This window comes from Amia ocellicauda, chromosome 10 (assembly GCF_036373705.1).
Source record: "Amia ocellicauda isolate fAmiCal2 chromosome 10, fAmiCal2.hap1, whole genome shotgun sequence".
In the NCBI taxonomy this organism is placed as follows: Eukaryota; Metazoa; Chordata; class Actinopteri; order Amiiformes; family Amiidae; genus Amia; species Amia ocellicauda.
The window spans coordinates 28,112,752-28,134,213 of record NC_089859.1 but is presented as its reverse complement, the minus strand read 5'-3'; the positions used below and the strand labels follow the sequence as shown (position 1 = coordinate 28,134,213).

General features: G+C 37.0%; 1 protein-coding gene across 2 annotated transcripts in view; it reads right to left on the bottom strand.

Moving 5' to 3' along the window:
• trappc9 (trafficking protein particle complex subunit 9) overlaps nucleotides 1–21,462 on the bottom strand; it is a 341,171-nt gene that overhangs the window by 241,357 nt on the left and 78,352 nt on the right. For both annotated transcript variants that reach the window (XM_066715841.1, XM_066715842.1), the window contains 3 exons: nucleotides 20,480–20,565; nucleotides 7,204–7,330; nucleotides 2,545–2,677 (listed from right to left, as the gene is read on the bottom strand). In XM_066715841.1, the coding sequence (XP_066571938.1) occupies nucleotides 2,545–2,677; nucleotides 7,204–7,330; nucleotides 20,480–20,565 (346 nt within the window). The remainder of the gene's footprint in view (nucleotides 1–2,544; nucleotides 2,678–7,203; nucleotides 7,331–20,479; nucleotides 20,566–21,462) is intronic.

The window sequence follows — 21,462 nt, the reverse complement described above, 5'->3', positions numbered from 1 at the left end:
TTCATAACCTTGTTAAATACTTTTAGAGTGGTACAAAACAGAGTTTTATTCCTACTGGAATCATACTGGGCCAGAGGCAGGGAACTGTCAAAATTATGAGCGTTCAATGACGCGTGACTCAAACTAATATAGAACAGAAATTTGGCTTTAGGTAACTCTGCTGAGGATATGGCTTCCAAAGCTTAGGTCTCATTTACGATGCCAGCTGCCTTCCAGCAATTGAATGGTCCCAGGAAACAGCTATATTTTCTTCCTGTATCTCTAGATTTACATGTTTTCCTCCTCTGAATACTGCATCTTATGTCAAAAGTACTGTTTTTGTTATTGTATTGTTTTTAGTTTGGTTTTCAAGGCAGACAATGTTACTATGGCCTCAAGTGTATTGAAAATCTCATCTGGGGTTGAAATACATTCCACTAAGGGTGCTGCAGCAGAGTCCACCCCTCGCCCTGTTACTTTCTATCGAGAGAGACGGGGCATGTGAGCTGGCAGTTGCTTGAGCTCTAAAATTAATGGTGGTATTTTGACTTCCTCAAAAAGTGTTTATTACACAGAGAGTGACAAGCATCAACACACTGACCTACAGCAGAAGAGTTTGACATTTGTTTTAGAACTAAATGTGTGAGGTTCTATTAAATACGCTGAATTCTAATAATTACTAAAGCATGAGAAAACCCTGCAGGAATATGTAAAAGGCTTACATAAAGGGTGGACAGATAACCAGCCTCCCTTCACTGCTTTTGAAGCAAAACCTTGTTGTGCAAGTACAATACTAAATGGTTTTAAGTTATTCCATTTTTGTAATGTAGTAATGTAATTGTATTCACAGGATATAGGGAATAAGGATGGAAATTAACCAAAGTGTCTCATGTAATACACAAATAATTAAAGTTGAATTCAGTATGAGATATCCATTAAAAACAAAACAAACATAAATCCTGATGTTTCAAGACTAATACTAATAAAGCATGTACCAAACATGTTCAGTGGCACTATATACAGTGAGGGAAAAAAGTATTTGATCCCCTCCTGATTTTGTATGTTTGCCCACTGACAAAGAAATGATCAGTCTATAATTTTAATGGTAGGTGTATTTTAACAGTGAGAGACAGAATAACAACAAAAAAATCCAGAAAAACGCATTTCAAAAAAGTTATACATTGATTTGCATGTTAATGAGGGAAATAAGTATTTGATCCCCTATCAATCAGCAAGATTTCTGGCTCCCAGGTGTCTTTTATACAGGTAACGAGCTGAGATTAGGAGCACTCTCTTAAAGGGAGTGCTCCTAATCTCAGCTCGTTACCTATATAAAAGACACCTGTCCACAGAAGCAATCAATCAATCAGATTCCAAACTCTCCACCATGGCCAAGACCAAAGAGCTGTCCAAGGATCTCAGGGACAAGATTGTAGACTTACACAAGGCTGGAATGGGCTACAAGACCATCGCCAAACAGCTTGGTGGGAAGGTGACAACAGTTGGTGCGATTATTCGCAAATGGAAGAAACACAAAATAACTGTCAGTCTCCCTCGGTCTGGGGCTCCATGCAAGATCTCACCTCGTGGAGTTTCAATGATCATGAGAACGGTGAGGAATCAGCCCAGAACTACACGGGAGGATCTTGTTAATGATCTCAAGGCAGCTGGGACCATAGTCACCAAGAAAACAATTGGTAACACACTACGCCATGAAGGAATGAAATCCTGCAGCGCCCGCAAGGTCCCCCTGTTCAAGAAAGCACATGTACAGGCCCGTCTGAAGTTTGCCAACATCTGAATGATTCAGAGGAGAACTGGGTGAAAGTGTTGTGGTCAGATGAGACCAAAATTGAGCTCTTTGGCATCAACTCAACTCGCCGTGTTTGGAGGAGGAGGGATGACCTACACCACTGACTAAGCTTTCTTCATTTCAATTGTGATCCAAATTACCTTTTCACAAGTGATTGATAACATCTGTAGAACTCACAACCCCATATCTTCATTAACTCCCATGACTAAAAAGTGAAATCCCAACAGCCTATAGCAATTTGATCTAAGTTCCAATAACTGTACCGCATTCTGTTGCGCAAACTATTATGGCAACTTAATGGATGGTTTATTTTAGATGAATGAAGCAGCCACAGATTACTTATTAAAAAACCTAAAGGCAAAAATCATAGCATTCAGAGTACTGTTTTATGTATGTTAAGTGTCTTCAGTTCGGCAGTAAATTGGCCATAATTCACACACTGGATGGCGTTCCATAAATAAATTAATACATTAAAAAAAAAACTGCAGTTACTAGTCTTCAATGTCTAGTTCTCAGACAATTATTTTTCCTCTACCTAATGCAGGGCACAGTGCAAGTATAAGCCATAAAAGATAATGTTCATTAATTGTGCAAATTCAAATTCCACTTGTACCCCCATTTTAAAGTATAAACATACTTTCAAATAATGGATACAATATTTTTATTTAATCTGATTACTACCTGAAGGTAAATAGTTTTAATGATTAAAGTTGTGATTAAAGACGCTGAGGTATGTTGTTGCCGTGCCTTACCGAGGCAGGGAGGTGCTGAGCTGGAGCCGAGGTAAGGCAGGGATCACTTCCACAGTTACGCCACTGGTCTTCACCCCAGGTAGGCCCTCCAGAAGACAGTCACTCGTCACCCCAAATACGGACGTGTGGTACCCTGTGTATGGAACAAAGTGGTCACCATAGGTTAGATGATGTTTTATTTTTTTTCCCCATCTGCCTAGTCATCAACAACTATATCATATTATTACTTCCAACAGATTTTTTATTTTTTTTGTCTTTTTTTTCCCTCAGTTTTGGAAATTGGGTTTGAAGTAACATGTGCTGCTAACACTGACAGTGGCCAAACTATCATGGCATATTGTAATAGCAGTGACACACCATAGTTTTCCATACCATCTTGAATTCTGGATTTCTGACCCAAAAGCAAAGGAGCTGAGCAAAACTGGGTCCACAAAATAAATCGACAGACCATAAGATCCAAAAGAAAATATTGAGGCAGATTACATAGCAACAGATTTGTGAATAGGGATGTATAAGGAATCCCAGTGTTCCTCCAAGCTTTTGGCTGAAAGAGATAATAAATCATGACATTCTGGTATCTAAGTATAAAGCACAATACCAAGCTGATTAATTCATACTGCTGTGATTACGGTACTATAATCTTGATAAGAAAGCTTGGGTGAACGGGGGCTCCCAATAGGGGATCAACATGCAAATACAAAAACAATAACAAAAGGCAAATCAGTAATGTATTTCAGCTACAAAACATCACCTAATGCTAAGGTTACATATTGTGTAGATATCTATTGATACCAACACAAGTATTAACTTTAAAGAATATGCAACACTGTGGGCATGGCAGAATTACTAAGCACACCTTGAACTGCCCACAGGAGTTATACCAAAGAACTGCAATGGAAATTATAGAACCACTGCTCCATCACTGAATGGCTTTTAGTCTGTTATCAAATACAAAATGCTCATAATGGGAGATTTCAACGCATTTTTTTTTTTTATGCATCTCAGAATAAATCTTCCTGTCCATCTATGTAAAGTTTAATATGGGAACAGGTTGGGTTTGTTTCACAAGGATCCAAGACTGTTATGATCTCAGTCCATAATGTGGAAGTTCTAAATGCTCTAAAGATATATAAATGCTAAGACATCCTGATGCTATACTGGGAATATATATAAAGATTTCAATTAATTTACACCTCACAATTGCTTTATAGATTATAAATCACTGCATGATGATGGTAATTAGAAACTAGAAAAAGCAAAATAAGTTCAGGGATCCACTAAATAGTCGATCATTTGACCATCAGTGCGTGAAATGTTTGTATATATTAATGTGTAATAAACTTTACTTCTGAGTTTGGAAAAGAAAGGTCAAATGACAGCAGGAGAATAACTTGATGCTTCCTCGGCCAACCTTACCCCTCAAAATGGCCGTGCCATCTGGGATGAACTTGGGCATCCACAGCAATATACAGAACCATCCGCCATTACTGCTGCACCCATGTAGGAGTGAAACTGGACACCCAAGGTGCTCATTCAATCAATGAGGCGGGTCGGCATGGCCTGTATTACAACTGACAGGCATCATACACGCAGCTGATTTTTTAAACGATCCCCGGTAAAGACAAGTTAGTGCTGATATTTGTTAATTCGTTAATTTTCCAAATGGGCTTAAAGTAATTACAAGCAATTATAGTTGTGTATGATACTGTATGACTATATATCAATAACGGAAATTAATTATATCCTCAAAAAAATCGAATAGATGCTACATTACTTGAAGGATAACCACATTGAAGTTAATGTAAATCCATGAACTCATTCCGAGGCACATGTACAGAAGACACGGTTTACTGTGCCCTGTTCTTAAAACTTTTCATAGTAATCAGAAATCAGATGACCTAAAGAAAAGCACAGAGGACATAATTTTAATTCTGGAGAGGAGGTACAACTAAGATATATAAGCAAACGTACTTCAGACTTTTCCTGGTGTATACATTAATCTTAACACATTGATTTCAGTTAGGAAGCAATTAAAAAAGGGTCAAATGTGGAGACAATTCTTTATGATTTGTCTATAGTTTGCACCCAAGGACGGATGAATGCTCAGATCTATTGTTTTATTGTGTTAAATTGTCATGTTCCACCTTTGCAAAATGTTACAGAAATCGGGGAAAGAAAAAGCTTTCTTAAATCAGTATTGAAGAGTGCTAACAGGAAAAGCTTTAACACATTGGTCACCGATTACTAGGCTTACCTAAAGTGTTTACAGTTAATTCAACAGATACTTATTTGGAGGAGTTTGTTGGCCTGTAAGCATATTCAATCAATAAAGCCCCCACTGTCTATGTATCCCTAATTAGTGTGCTCAGCGTACTCTCTCATAGAGCTCCTGCACAGACTATTGTGAGTGGCTGTTCTTGAATGACAAAGAAACACGATACAGATTTGTGAAAGTCTATCCTCTCTGAATGAGGGGAGAATGAGCAAGCCAAAGGTCAAGTGTCCTGCCTGAGGCCACACACCCTATCATAGAGAAATGCCTCATAGTTTGAGTGGGCATGTGGAACAGATTTCTAGTTTCCACTAAGTTATTAATAAATCCCTAAAATCACACTGAAAATGAAATTGGTAGGGCCTGAAATAATGTCTTGTATGAATGATGCAGGCAGAAATTCAGACATAGAACTAGCACTGAAAGCTCCAGGGGTAATAGGTGCAGTGACAGACAGTAAGACTACATCTTGTATTACAGCTATTTTGAGTCTATGACACCAAGGTGGACATCAAGTTTCAAAATGCCCTCCTTATTGATTGGGCCAGTGGGCTATTCTAGTGCTCTATTAAATCAAATTAAGATGATCTATTGAGATTTCCATGTAATATTGTGAGGAATACCATATTTTGAAATTAATGTATTTATATTCAGAGTTTTGTGCATCTAAAATGTTCAGTGTTTTATGTTGTGGGTTATTATTCAGAATCCATAGTTTAAAGTGGCATTCAAAGTTATTTATTTTGAATGCATAATACAGCATACACTAGATACAGAAGAAAGTATTTTGAAATTTAAGTCATTAAATAAATATATGTTGAGGTGGATGTTCCATAAGATATATGCAAGTTTATATATAAGTTTGCCAATGAACATCTGAATGATTCAGAGGAGAACTGGGTGAAAGTGTTGTGGTCAGATGAGACCAAAATCGAGCTCAACTCGCCGTGTTTGGAGGAGGAGGAATGCTGCCTATGACCCCAAGAACACCATCCCCACCGTCAAACATGGAGGTGGAAACATTATGCTTTGGGGGTGTTTTTCTGCTAAGGGGACAGGACAACTGCACCGCATCAAAGGGACGATGGACGGGCCCATGTACCGTCAAATCTTGGGTGAGAACCTCCTTCCCTCAGCCAGGGCATTGAAAATGGGTCGTGGATGGGGATTCCAGCATGACAATGACCCAAAACACACAGCCAAGGCAACAAAGGAGTGGCTCAAAGAAGAAGCACATTAAGGTCCTGGAGTGGCCTAGCCAGTCTCCAGACCTTAATCCCATAGAAAATCTGTGGAGGGAGCTGAAGGTTCGAGTTGCCAAACGTCAGCCTCGAAAACCGTAATGACTTGGAGAAGATCTGCAAAGAGGAGTGGGACAAAATCCCTCCTGAGATGTGTGCAAACCTGGTGGCCAACTACAAGAAACGTCTGACCTCTGTGATTGCCAACAAGGGTTTTGCCACCAAGTACTAAGTCGAAGGGGTCAAATACTTATTTCCCTCATTAACATGTAAATCAATGTATAACTTTTTTGAAATGCGTTTTTCTGGATTTTTTTGTTGTTATTCTGTCTCTCACTGTTAAAATACACCTACCATTAAAATTATAGACTGATCATTTCTTTGTCAGTGGGCAAACGTACAAAATCAGCAGGGGATCAAATACTTTTTTCCCTCACTGTACATGGCTCTTATTTCTGTCTATAGAGGGAACAACCATCACACACTTCATTAAGACAAAAATTTAAAGAGGCACTTTGGGAACTACAATTCAGAATTCAGAAACAAACCAAAACTGTTTTCTTAAATCTATATTAAATTCTCTAGAACAGAAAACAGACAGAAAACGGCTGCAGTAAGAAAATAGAATACATGACAATCCAGTGATTTTGGGGAGGGAAAAAGTATTCACCTCATTTAAACAAAAACTACAAAAAAAAAGTTTATTTTGTCCCCAAGGAAAAAGTATTTTGAGATAAGGAACTAATCAGATATATTAGAAGTCAAAAAAACAAAAAAACAAATGCAATTATTCTTATCATCAATCTCAGTAATACCTGGACTCACAAGGATTTAAAACAGAGTTGGTGATAACAAGAAGTGAATGGAAAATAATTTCAAACAGAGTCACCTTTACGGTTCAACTTGTACATGCTTAAGCAAAAGCATTTCTCTGGGGAAGGAAGTTGAAACATTTCATATCTGACCGGCCTAGTCATCAATATTAGTTTATGGGCAGGTAAGTATAGTATTGCATTTTCAGTGCTGAAACCACAGCTCAGTAATCAAAAAGCACCTTCTCTAGAAAAGATAAAAACACTCAATTTAAAAACGACATTAGATAAACTAAATTAAAATGGGTTTGACTTGCAGAGTGACCATGCTTACCGTTGACTGTTATATTGCCTGCTGTTCTTGGAACTCCGACCAGTGTGACTGGGTAAAGGCCCGATTCGGCAGGCAGCGAGAGGGCAGCAGGCAGTGACTCAAACTCCACTCCTGAGGTCAGAAGACCCTGCAATGCAACACCAAAGGTTTGTTAGGGAATACAGCTCCGATAAGGCATGATGAAATTCACCTGGAACATCCTCTGAATATTTTCACATCGTAAACTGCATGTTTAGTACTGATTGAGGAGGTCCAAAATTGGAATAAGATACATTTAAACTTGTAGTTTATTCTTTTCCAGCTGTATTTGACTAATTATTTATTTTTCTTCTTCGTTGGTAATTACTATTTCACAGGCTGACTTTAATGTAGGTGTTCACAAATAAATACTAGTGCTATGAAGCCAGACTATAATACAAAGGTACGACAGAATATATAAAGTGTTTTATTAAATAAATATCAAATGTTCTATATATTATAATGAAGTAAAATGTCTACTGTCCCATGGTGAAGAAAACTCAAACAATTTGAAAACTAGCCCATGTATGTGTGATTGTGGATCTTGATTGAAAGGATGCTCAACATGAAGCTATAACAATCTTAACTCATTGCTTTCCCTGAAGACAAAAACATAGAATAAGTGGATATCTGTGCAGATATTTTACATTCAAAATAAGAAATCCCATGATAAATGTCCAATAAACTCTAATTTGGACAATGTTCTGCCACAGACTGTTGAACGGCATGTGACAAACTTTCTATCACTCTATTTGAGAATCAATCATCTTACTCTTCCCATTATATTATTTATATGAAAACAGCCCCAGCTTGCCTGGGCTTTACTCTAGTAAGAAAATTGTTCTTATCTTTTGAGTGCTCACACTGTGCTGTGAAGATAAAGGAAAAACTAAAAAAAAAAACTCATATACATACATTTTGATACAGAATTGTGTCTTTGAAACAAAACCAAAAAAATAGTCCATCAGGGTTTATTCTATCTGCTATGTTTTCTTTGTGACGCCTCAGACTTTGCTGATTCAAGATTCAATCAAAAGTTGCAGAAAACTTCATAATTTGTTTTACTAGTGAAAATTATTCCTGGATTAGCCAGCCAGCCAGCCACCTTTAGTTGTTATTGGCTAATCTACCGCAACGTCTAATAGTATGTTTATGTTATTTAAAAGTGACTGAAGAAACAGGTTTTCAATGAGTTAATATATATATATATATATATATATATATATATATATATATATATATATATATATAAAGTGTTGTTTGTGGTCAAAGTGTGTTGTTTTATGCCAGATATCATAAGTAGAAGTATATTTCTCCAGGATACAGACAATCTTCTTAGATTTGCCTCATTAATAACATGAATGCCCCTGCCTCTACCTGCAGGCAAGGAAAGAATGGTGACAGCTGGATTTATGACATATCACACTACCTGCTCCAGAAATTATAATTTGTCATGTTATGTCTTTCTCCGAGCCATTTTTAATAGGTGCTTTTATCTTTGAATTTGCACATGAAGACAATTGCGTGAGCATGTGTGTGCGTGTGCATGTGTGAGTGTCTGTCTACGATTCTATACGAAGTCAGCATCCACTGGATTAAGTGGAGGATTGAGAAACAATGGTTTGATTTGACTCTCCAGTAGTTTTTATAAGCCCTCATTTCACAAACGTCCTTAAGCATAAAATTGCGAGGAAAGTAATGAGCCGAAACAAAAACTTTTAAAACAAGCTAAGGTCTGGTTTTCGGGCCATTAAAACAATGTTAAACATCCATGAAAGATTAACAGCAATCTCTGGGTTTGCAAAACGCACTGTCAAGCATTTTCAAGAGCTTTGCCTAAGCTGACACTAGCGAAAAACCCTAAGACACCATATAGATGGCTAAAATTAGTAAGTGACGATTTTATTAAACCCTATTACAGACTATAACTTACATTCATCCCCCATAATCGTAGACCTGTAATGAACTGTACTATTTGTAAATGATTCATGCTTGCTAACCCAAAAGCTCCACATACCACTGACCAAAAAAAAAAAGGGATTCCTATATATATATATATATATATATATATATATATATATATATATATATATATATATATACGGTACTGTGCAAAACTTTTAGGCAGGTGTGAAAAAAATTCTGTAAAGTAAGAATGCTTTCAAAAACAGACATGTTAATAGATTATATTTATCAATTAACTAAATGCAAAGTGAATGAACAGAAGAAAAATCTACATCAAATCCATACACTTGCACACAGTTTTTGAAGGAACTCGGCAGGTAGGTTTGGCCCAAACATCTTGGAGAACTAACCACAGTTCTTCTGTGGATTTAGGCGCCTCAGTTGCTTCTCTCTCTTCATGTAATCCCAGACAGACTCGATGATGTTGAGATCAGGGCTCTGTGGGGGCCATACCATCACTTCCAGGACTCCTTGTTCTTCTTTACGCTGAAGATAGTTCTTAATGACTTTCACTGTGTGTTTGGGGTCGTCATGCTGCAGAATAAATGTGGGGCCAATCAGATGTCTCCCTGATGGTATTGCATGATGGATAAGTATCTGCCTGTACTTCTCAGCATTGAGGAGACCATTCATTCTGACCAAATCCCCAACTCCATTTGCAGAAATGCAGCACCAGGCTTGCAAGGAACCTCCACCATGCTTCACTGTTGCCTGCAGACACTCATTCGTGTACCGCTCTCCAGCCCTTCAGCGAACAAACTGCCTTCTGCTACAGCCAAATATTTCTAATTTTGACTCATCAGTCCAGAGCACCTGCTGTCATTTTTCTGCACCCCAGTTCCTTGTTTTCATGCATAGTTGAGTCTTTTGGCCTTGTTGCCACGTCGGAGGTATGGCTTTTTGGCCGCAAGTCTTCCATGAAGGCCACTTATGACCAAACTTCTCCGGACAGTAGATGGGTGTACCAGGGTCCCACTGTTTTCTGCCAATTCTGAGCTGATGGCACTGCTGGACATCTTCCGATTGCAAAGGGAAGTAAGCATGATGTGTCTTTCATCTGCTGCAGTAAGTTTCCTTGGCCGACCACTGCGTCTACGGTCCTCAACGTTGCCCGTTTCTTTGTGCTTCTTCAAAAGAGCTTGGACAGCACATGTGGAAACCCCTGTCTGTCTTGAAATGTCTGCCTGGGAGAGACCTTGCTGATGCAGTAGAACTACCTCGTGTCTTGTTGCTGTGCTCAGTCTTGCCGTGGTGTATGACTTTTGACAGTAAACTGTCTTCAGCAGCCTCACCTTGTTAGCTGAGTTTGGCTGTTCCTCACCCAGTTTTATTCCTCCTACACAGCGGTTTCTGTTTCAGTTAATGATTGTGTTTCAACCTACATATTGAATTGATGATCATTAGCACCTGTTTGGTATAATTGTTTAATCATACACCTGACTATATGCGTACAAAATCCCTGATTTTGTGCAAGTGTACCTAGAAGAATTGATGCTGTTTTGAAGGCAAAAGGTGGTCACACTAAATATGGATTTGATTTAGATTTTTCTTCTGTTCACTCACTTTGCATTTAGTTAGTTGATAAATATTATCTATTAACATGTCTATTTTTTAAAGCATTCTTACTTTACAGCATTTTTTCACACCTGCCTAAAACTTTTGCACAGTACTGTGTGTGTGTGTGTATATAGACACACACACACACAAAAAAATTTAATCGTAGCCTTTGCTCACCAATGAGTCTTTCTAATTAACGGTAAAGAGACAGAGAACTGGCACAACAGGGGTCCTAATTACAAGCAAACAGGAGAAACAGGTTTTTCTCTAAAGGATTCAACATCATTTAACAAAAGGTTTCAGCTGATTCAGCAAAACATGCACTGATGCTGTTCAGTTGTACGTCAGGTCCGAGACAGAGAGGGTAAGTCTCTATTACAGACTGTGTATATGGCATAAATATTGCTATTAGGAAAACCATTTTGCCTGCACCTGCTTTGTTGTTTTTTCTTCCACTATCCATGTGTTACTATAATAATCAGATACCAGCAATCTGGTGCAAACATGTTCCTTGTAAATCTGGTGTGAGTAGTAAAGCAAAGAGTATTACAAGCATTATAACCGCAGCAATAGCTCTCACCTGTAATTGATCATCTGCTTGAAAGGTTCGAACTAAGTAGATTTTGCATGCGTGCGAAAACACTCCAAACTGCTTCAGTAACACTTTCGACATGAACAAAATAAATTAGAGAAAACAAATTGACAGGGATTATTGGGAACACGTTTTTCAAATGCGTTTAGCATTGTGACAGATAAGCTATTTACCAAATGAATGAAACCAAGAAAGTAAAACACCGAAATTGTCTAAAGTCTAGTCATCATCATCGACAAATTCTTAGTGTCACAAAAAAAGATGCAACACCGACTTTTCCTTGAAGAACACTATTCCTTTTAAAATGTAATTGTGGATAAATGTTTATTAGATTTTATAGCCACTTACCATACAATCATATAAAACATACAAGTGTCTTGGGAGTAAGTGAAGTAAAATGCTAGTGAAATGTAATATGAACACTTGAACAAGCTAACAAGCATGAAGTATACAAGTTACATATACCTTTCTTTGTAGAAAAGATTCGTCCTCTATCAATGGCATACTTTCAAAGCTTATTTAATAAAGATTCATGGCACAGAGAAGTAGGGAAGATTCCCTGTGACTTGTCTGCGATAAGACAGAGGATACCTATAGAGCAGCAGATACCGATGGAATGAATAAATTCACTTTACCTGGAAGTGGAATTTGATGCCAAGGTTATTTTATGCTTCAGTAAATTTTATATTTAAATGTGAAATATCTTTCTGGGATGTTTTTTGGAGGAGTTTTTTGTTTCTTTTCTAACCTGCAAAACATACCCCTACTGAGACTTGTAGCCATTGCATGCATTGAACTGGAACTTTGTGTTAGAAAACTTAGTTAATTAATTAGTGGAGAGTTAATAACACTTGCCTTACTTTGTGCTTAGTTTCATGAACATGCTGTTCTGTTAAAATAGCTGTAAAATGTGTTGACGAAAACTGAAGTAGTAGTGCTGAGTTTTCAAAGAATAATCCTTGAAGATAGCCCTGTACAGCAGACTATACAGGGGAGATGTAAAACTTTTAACATCACTAAACAAGACACTATGACTGAATAAATTTTTAAAGTTAATGTTCTCTTTTGTTTATTTGTATGTATTGCATGACCATACAATATTATCATATCATATACTATGTGATAGTATATTCTCAATTTCCAATAGTTCTGTATGAGACTGGATTTAAAATAATAATAAATAATAGTGGTTTTAAGATGTGTAAATGTATCACATTTTAAGTATTTTTGAATGCTACGTATATACACAATTCCATGAGTTCCCTAAAACCTTACATTCTCATCTAATTAATTTTCCTTCAATACATATTACCTACATTTGCTAGTTGTGCTCCTATTCACTTCTTCAAGCTACTTTTTCATGTTTATGTTTTATGTATCATAAATAATTCAAGTCAATTTAAAAATAAATATTTAAAAGTACTCCAGTTCACACAGTAGATTTCACTGAAACAAAAAATAAAAAAAAAAATCGACCTACATTCAGTCCTCATCAATATTACAGAATCAGGAAGGTAACATTTAACATTTAAACCTTAATATTCAAAACAAATTAATTTATGCTAGATTACCATAGTACATGAACTTAGATATTGAGAATTTAAGACTATATTGAATGTAACCGTCACATTTCAAAAGCAATGTAGTTGCATAGTCATTTTCAGCTTTTTTAAGACTGGTATATATTTCCATAAAAATGCAGTATTTTTTTATTTTTTTTAATCTAAATGCACTACAGAAAGTAAATACATTATTCATCATAGCCTTTTTCTGTGATAACCTTTCAAGCAAGATATTTCTATAACAGGACAGTAAAAGAGGGAGCGTTCCCTTATGAACTGCACTACTTAACACTATCAGAAGTCTATGCACATTTACCTCAGTGTTCAGAATATGGAATTCCAGAATGCTGCTGACATGAGATGAAAGTTCAACCATTAATTTCCCCCCTCCATAACCCACAGTGCGCCACCAGAGCCCAGAGGTAGGCAGGGCTTTTGCTCTTATCCCTTGGTTATAGACTCAGCAAGCATTGAAGTTTAAGGAAAGACTCAATAAGAAGAAACTCATGTGTTAAATATTGCAGTCAAATTAACCGAGCTCAGGGGAGGTGCTAACCTTTAAAAGGAATAAGGCAGCAGCACTTGGAGTTATTTCTGCCCCCTGAGGAGCTCCCCCCCGTGCCCTTCACTTTAATGACCCTCTCCTCTTAAAAGTTCGTCTGCTGGAACACTTAATTTTTAATGAGCATTGCAAGTCATGAATAACACTCGATTCCACGTCTGCTTTGATATATGTTAATCAAACACGGAGACACGAGTTAACAGATTTTGAAAGGCTGCCAAAAACACCAAGCCCCACAGAGGCAAACAATCATAACTGTATTCTTGTTAATTGACTTTTTGTTTCTGAATTTTGCAGTTATTCTAACCAATGTAAAGTGAGGGGGTGGGGATGACAGCAGTGAGCTTCCCACTAGTCACTGCCTACTTCGTATTTCATCTGAGGCTGTGGGAATTTCCTATGACCTGTTCCTCACTTTATTAAAGGAAAGGTTGAGATGAGTGATCAGGTGAATGTATCAAGAATTATCTGTAACTGATATTAAAAAGACATCAATCCCATATATGTGAGGTTTTGAAACTCATCACAAAATGTAGACTGAATAGCCACGGCAGAAAATAATAAAACATAATTGGTATTTGATAGAGCAATATCACAAGGCCTGGAGAGCCCATGATCCAAAAGAAAAATAATTACATATCACACTAATATAAAAATAAAATACCTAGGATATAGCTTGCTACATGCACCAAGTGGAAATATGGAAATGTTGGCGATGAAAGAGGTTGTACATTGTGTCACAGGTTTCAACTCACTGACCGATGCATACTTTCAGTCAGGGGGTATAATACTATATAATTACTTAATTGCACATTTTAAGCAGCACTCTATTTAAACTGGGATTAATTATGAGTAATTAGCATTTATTGACTACTAATGCATTCCCTTTTATTTCTCATAACTTGGCCACAGAAATCCAATGAACTGACCCTTTCACTATCTATGAGGATGAGATCCAAGTTTTGTCTTCAAAATACATTTGAAAGATATCAAAATGTATTGAAATTATACAACATGAGGTAAAACGAAAAGGGATATACTGGTTCTATTCCGGCAAAGAGATTCACTTAAACACTTTATCTCCGCGGTTTGATTTCTTACCCCCGGCTATTAAAGTTCCTAACACATGCTGTCATGCAAACTCAGCTTGACAAGTTGCCTCCGAACCCAATGGCTGAAAACATCCATCTGCAACCTAGTTAAGAAGGCTATCTGAGGTACAGTGCACAGACATCACATTGTTATGTATCCATTCAATTTCTCTGAATAAATGGATTTCAGCCATCTATCTTAGATCTGCATTTTGGACCTGTGAACAATGTCAAATGGTGCATAACTTCCTATAGTTAACAGCAAATATGCTAAGATGGCAGCTCTGCAGGACTGAACAACAGTTATTATTTTTAATTGAACACTGGGGATATCTTGATACAAGAGAAGAGCAGTGAAGCTGCCAGATTAGACAAAAAACTCCTAAAAGGTGCTAATTTGAACTGGGATGTATTCTTACTGTGTTTTGTAGTAATTGTAGTAATTGTATTTACTGCAATGTGTGATGCTTTGATAAGGTTCCTTGTGAAACCTGGAAGTTGCCCTAGGTAAGAAATAACTATTATTATTATTATTATTATTATTATTATTATTATTATTATTATTATTATCTGAATATAAAATCCCAGGCACAGGTTACACATTATATGCTACTTATGCTTAAGAGCTCAGGAATTCAGGTAAGAGAATCATCCTCAATATACAGATGGGATTAAAAACTTTGGTTCTGTGACTTCTACAAATAAACTCTGCACGATTATTTGAAAAAGCAGAAACCAAATTGTTGGGGGAAAATACAATGTTCTTTGCCAAAACTCTTCTCAGACCCATGCAAAACAACTGAATGTTTATTCTCTGTTTATAGAAAAACACCTTTTCTGAAGGGTACTCTACAAATGCTGCCTAAATAGAATCAGTATACACTACCGTTCAAAAGTTTGGGGTCACTTAGCAATGTCCTTGTTTTCCATAAAAATTAGTTTGAATAGGAAATATAGTCATTGACAAGGTTAGAAATAATGGTTTTTAATTGAAATAATAATTGTGTCCTTCAAACTTTGCTTTCATCAAAGAATCCTCCATTTGCAGCAATTACAGCCTTGCAGACCTTTGGCATTCTAGTTGTCAATTTGTTGAGGTAATCTGAAGAGATTTCACCCCATGCTTCCCGAAGCACCTCCCACAAGTTGGATTGGCTTGATGGGCACTTCTTACGTACCATATGGTCAAGCTGCTCCCACAACAGCTCAATAGGGTTGAGATCCGGTGACTGTGTTGGCCACTCCATTATAGACAGAATACCAGCTGACTGCTTCTTCCCTAAATAGTTCTTGCATAGTTTGAGCCGTGCTTTGGGTCATTGTCCTGTTCTAGGAGGAAATTGGCTCCAATCAAGCGCTGTCCACAGGGTATGGCATGGCGTTGCAAAGGGAGTGATAGCCTTCCTTCTTCAAGATCCCTTTGCCCTATACAAATATCCCACTTTACCACCACCAAAGCACCCCCAGACCATCAAATTGCCTCCACCATGCTTGACAGATGGTGTCAAGCACTCCTCCAGCATCTTTTCATTTCATTCTCACGAATGTTCTTCTTTGTGATCCGAACACCTCAAACTTTGATTTGTCATAACACTTTTTTCCAATCTTCCTCTGTCCAGTGTCTGTGTTCTTTTGCCTTGCTTAAACTTTTCTTTTTATTGGCCAGTCTAAGATATGGCTTTAACCTTGCAACTCTGCCTAGAAGGCCAGCATCCCGGAGTCGCTCCTCCTCTGTTGACATCGAGACTGGTGTTTTGCGGGTACTATTTAATGAAGCTGCCAGTTGAGAACCTGTGAGGCGTGTGTTTCTCAACTAGACACTATAATGTATTTGTCCTCTTGCTCAGTTGTCCCACTCCTCTTTCTATTCTGGTTAGAGCCAGCTTGCCTGTTCTGTTTGGATTAGCAAACACAACGTGCCATTAGAACACAGGACTGATGGTTGTTGATAATGGGCCTCTGTAAGCCTATGTAGATATTCCTTTACAAATCAGCTGTTTCCAGCTACAAAAGTAATTTACAACATTATCAATGTCTACACTGTATTTCTGATCAATTTGATGTTATTTTAATCGACAAAAAATGCTTTTCTTTTGAAAACATGGACATTTCTAAGTGACCCACCCCAAACTTTTGAAAGGTAGTGTATATACTCTCCAAGTTTGAAATATCAATCTTCTATTCAGATGGAATCACAGCAATGTACACTATTTAACCACATCAGTGAATGTAGTGTATATTAGAAAATCAGCTGGGGTGCACTTGAAGTCTGAGAAAAGTGGAGCAAATTTTGCACTGTAGCAAAAATGCTTTGAAAGTCATCCTGATAACATACAGTGTATGGGATGTTGCCAAGAACCATATTATCATGGATGATTAAAGCAAGTTCTTCAGGCAATAACTTAGTATTTTTCAAAAAGTAAGGGCAGGAAAAGTGCAACCTTATTGGGACTACATCCCCCAGAAGCCTCAGGGGAGCACCTGATTGGCAGGCTCCTGCATATAAGCAGAAAGGTGGCACCCTTTGTTTGATGGTGAGGCAAGGGGAGAGCCTGGGAGGAAAGCAAGACTAAAACAACAGTGAGAGAAGGTGAAGAAGTAAACTTGGATTTTAGGGGCTTTAATGAAGACTTTGGATTGCGATTAGGGCTATTGCTATTCATGTGGACTTGTGCTGTTATTACAATGTTTAGTGAGAGACCCAGTCAGTTTAGTTAGGCTCAAAGAACAGCTAGGGTTTGGGTTTATGCTTTCTGTACGTCTTTCACCTCTTTGCACCATATTTTCCAGCCTTTGCGTGCCTGTGTACCAAACCCCACCTACAGAGCACAGACGGTGTATCCAACCCAACACAGAGTCAAAGTAATCTGTGAAACGTATAGTTTTTTTTTGCTTCCAAGTAATACTTTTACAGATTGAAAAGCAGTAGGGGGAAGAAAGGTAGTGAAAAACTACATTACTGCTGAAGACATATCCGTATTCAATCATGAAGACTCAATCATTTAATCCTGGCAGAAAATAAACATCCATAAAAAGTATTTCAGTGATCAGCACAAAAAGCTTTTCAGGGAATTTTGATTTGAATTAAGTATCTGAATAGCATTTTCTTACCAATATTTCTGTGGCAGTTTGACAGGATTTGATAAGCATAATGTCTTTAAAGATCTATTACCGGAATAAATCTAATTTTGAAGCGATTATACAGTAAGTGGAAAAATGGTTTTGTTTTTTGATTCCATGCTCAAGAAAAAAAAAAATGAATGTGTGTGTGTGTGTGTGTGCGTGGGGGGGGGACACACAATCATATTACTTTTGCTCATTCAAAGGCAAAATGCTCAAAGGAGATTTCTAACCATTCAATACTCACACACTCAAACTTACACCTGCAAGCTAAATTAAACTAACTAAAAATCTATTTACCTCAAAATCAAAATGGGAAAATGAAGTTTATAGATTTTATTTCCAATACTACTGTGTAAATAATCTGAATATTATACCATTGCTTTTGGATTTTTGACTGGTTAAGGATATAATGACATTATATTGGAGACTTGATGTGGCATTGAAAAGTGTATTTTGTAGAATTGCATGACATGCACAGTAATCAGGAGTCTTCTATGGAAAATGAAAAGAAAAAAAAAACAGTTAAAAGTCTTACTAAAGGTGAGAATACTGCAAAAATTTTGAATAAAAATTAAAAATATGAAATTACATAAATAATCAAATAAACATATTGGTGTACTCTGTGTATTAATAGCTGCATCTGAGGAATGACGCTTCTCTAACTGCAGGATAAACTTGACAGGAGAGGCAGAGGAAGGTGACTTTGTGAGCTCCTCTGGGCGGTGGCTGGTTTATATGCAGAAGCCATGCTCTGGTCTGCACTGTGTTGGCATGATTTGCTACACAGTCCAGCAAACATGTTATAGAACAAGCTGTCATTTGAACACCTTGATCTCACCCTGCCTTACAGTGGCCTATAAGAACTTAAAGGCTGCTGAGAATTTTTCTTGACTTTTCCAGGATGACATAAAGAATTTGATTAGATGATTTGTAATGTCCAGTATTTAAATGTTATTTAGCTTGTGAATCAATATAACTGGGGGCAGGGGAATGCTTTAAGTACTTCTTAGAAACTCCCATCTTCACATTGTAATGATCTCCTTCACATTCACCTGACCACACTTGAGTCTGTCAGCCACACCTGCTTGCAATCATGTCTGTATGCCCCAGCTGCTCATAATTGTAATTTATCAGTGTGATGCCCTGATGCCACTGCGTGCCATTGCAATTTGAAGTAAAGTAGCACAGCTGAAACTGCCTCAAGCAAGGTTTGAGACCCTATGTGGTAACTTCAACACTTTCACAAATGTCATGCATTAGGTAATGTTTTAATTACAGTCAGCCAGCCAGCCATGAGCAAATGTCCCTTAATATAAATGCATATCAGTCCTTTTTTTTTTTTTTTTAAGATCCTTTATATGTTCACATTTTTACTGCCATCACAAGATGACAGTAGCTGGGGCAACAGTTTCTACGAAAGATTATATTTCCAATCTCTCTCAAATTGAAAAACATTACACAATATTTACAGTGTAACATCTATTTTTTCATTACCAAACAGGGTTCAATGTAATTTGTAGTATCTGACATGCAAAAATAGAGGCTATGTTATGTATAATAATGCCTTTGAGGAATAATTTGTTACAAAGTTTAAAAAAGCAAGTTCAGTAGTAATTTAGAAGGGCCCAAAGGTTTATTTTTTAAGCACTTAGACAGATGTAAAGTCAAACAATAAACTGTAGGGTAATGAATGAAGATCCATCAATTTACATGTTGGTTTTGACATTGCTATAGGCTGGCAGATACATAAACATATTAAGTCTGAACTGGGAAAAATCTTCAGCTATTCCATCACCAATTGTATGGGGAGTGTGCTATGTTGTAGCAGGTTAATGGATGGTCAATGACAGATTAGGTTTTAATGACATGAGTGTTGAAGTTCACAGTTCAACCCAAACAATAAAACAGTGGTGCAGTGTCACCCCCATCTGTCATCAAGTGCAATTATATGTAATGTCAAAGGAAAGTTTTAATAACCTCAAATTGTACTGAAACTAAATGAATATATGACATCCCATACCACCAGACTGACTCCAGATTGTATATGGTATGATTCTGTTTACAGACTGTTTCTGCAAATAAGATATTCTGTTGTACTTCCTAGCTGAACATATACGTTTGTTTTTAATTTTTTATTTAAGTGTCAAGATCCAACTCCCTCAGCAATAAGAGTTGGCTCCTATGTAAAAACTATTAAAAACAATGCAGTTAAATTAGACTCCCTGTTGCTTGATGGTGCTCTTGAGTAGGCCAAGACAGATGGAAGGGCAAAAACACCCAATTGAATTTAATGTGTGCTCACGTACCCTAATAGAGAGCCATTTTTATACCTAAGTACTGTGAGAATGGCATATGAAACATAAAAGCCAATGGAACCACAGGCATTTTTCCATCAAGTACAATATTTTGCATTGCTAAAGTTGGGGAAAGAGTTTGTTCGGTCTTATCCTGTGCAGCTATTATCATATTAAAGTGTCTAAATTTGACCTTTCAAGACTTTAAACATGGTTAATTAAAGATAAATACATTATAACCGTATGACCATTTGCACAGATTATGTGCCTTTGGAATCTGGGCAATTCAACTGGCATGAAGAAATTGGTGCTCAGTGGCAAAGTCTTCAACAATTCCCACACAGAAGTTTTTAACTTTCCACTTTATCTTGAACTTCAGTAAGTAGTGGGTTGATTGTTAGAAATCTCACTATAATAACTGGAAAGGTCATATATTAAGAATGACTTTCCTAAGCTATAACTTTTAAAGTTTTGGTTGTCTGTTTATCTCCTGTTGACTGACATGAACATACCATGTTTTCTACCCGCAGTTCGAATGGCATGGGGTTGTAGACCATGAGCTGCACCTCACAGACATCTCCTTGTACCCACTGGAAATCTAGACAAAAACATCAAAATAGAAACAAATCAATTGGTTAAAAATTAATTTAGCAAAAGTATGAAAAGAAGAACCTTGCTCTGAAATATGAATACTATACTTCTCAGTTTATGTCACATAACAATCCTTCAAAATACTACAAGTAAAAGTCACATTTGTATCTCTTAAATCCATATATAATTACCCAAAGAATTGTTCATAGCCTTACTTTGTAAGGTGAAACATGGTAGTTAAATAAACTGACAGCATATTTTTAGGTGTCTTGGCAAAGCTACCTACAAATCTCTTATATTGTGAATTAGTCAGACAATATAATTGTCTGAGAGATTATTAAGATTTTTGATTTTATATTTTCAGGTCAGGTACATTATCAATGAAATATCCACTTTCACAAGTAGAGGTTTTATAAATGCAAAGATGATTAATGTTTGCTAATGCCATATTCTAGCAGAAAAAGTAACTTAGTCCTGCTAAAATGACAGACTTCAGCTGAGTCTGAGGACTCATCACTGTCGATTTTACATGGGAGAAGGGCACAGATGGTGTAATTTGCTAGATTTGCTTGTCTGAATTCAGTGTTGCATACACTGAAATATAGCAAATGCCATTCAAATGCAACTAATGGTAATGGTAAAAATTGCATCTAATGTAGCATATTAAACCTCAGACCATTATATCCACATATGAGAAAAATATTCTGAAACATCAAGCAGTGGTTTTCATACATCACTGCAAAATGTATGAATACAGAAATATAATAATTACAGTGATCTTTCATTACTTTAACCTATTCCAATAATAGCATTCAACTGGGACACAACTGTCTCTCTGGTCTCCTAACTAAAGAAGCTGGTTAAAACAGTTTCCTATGGTATGTGTATAAAGATTGTCAATTGA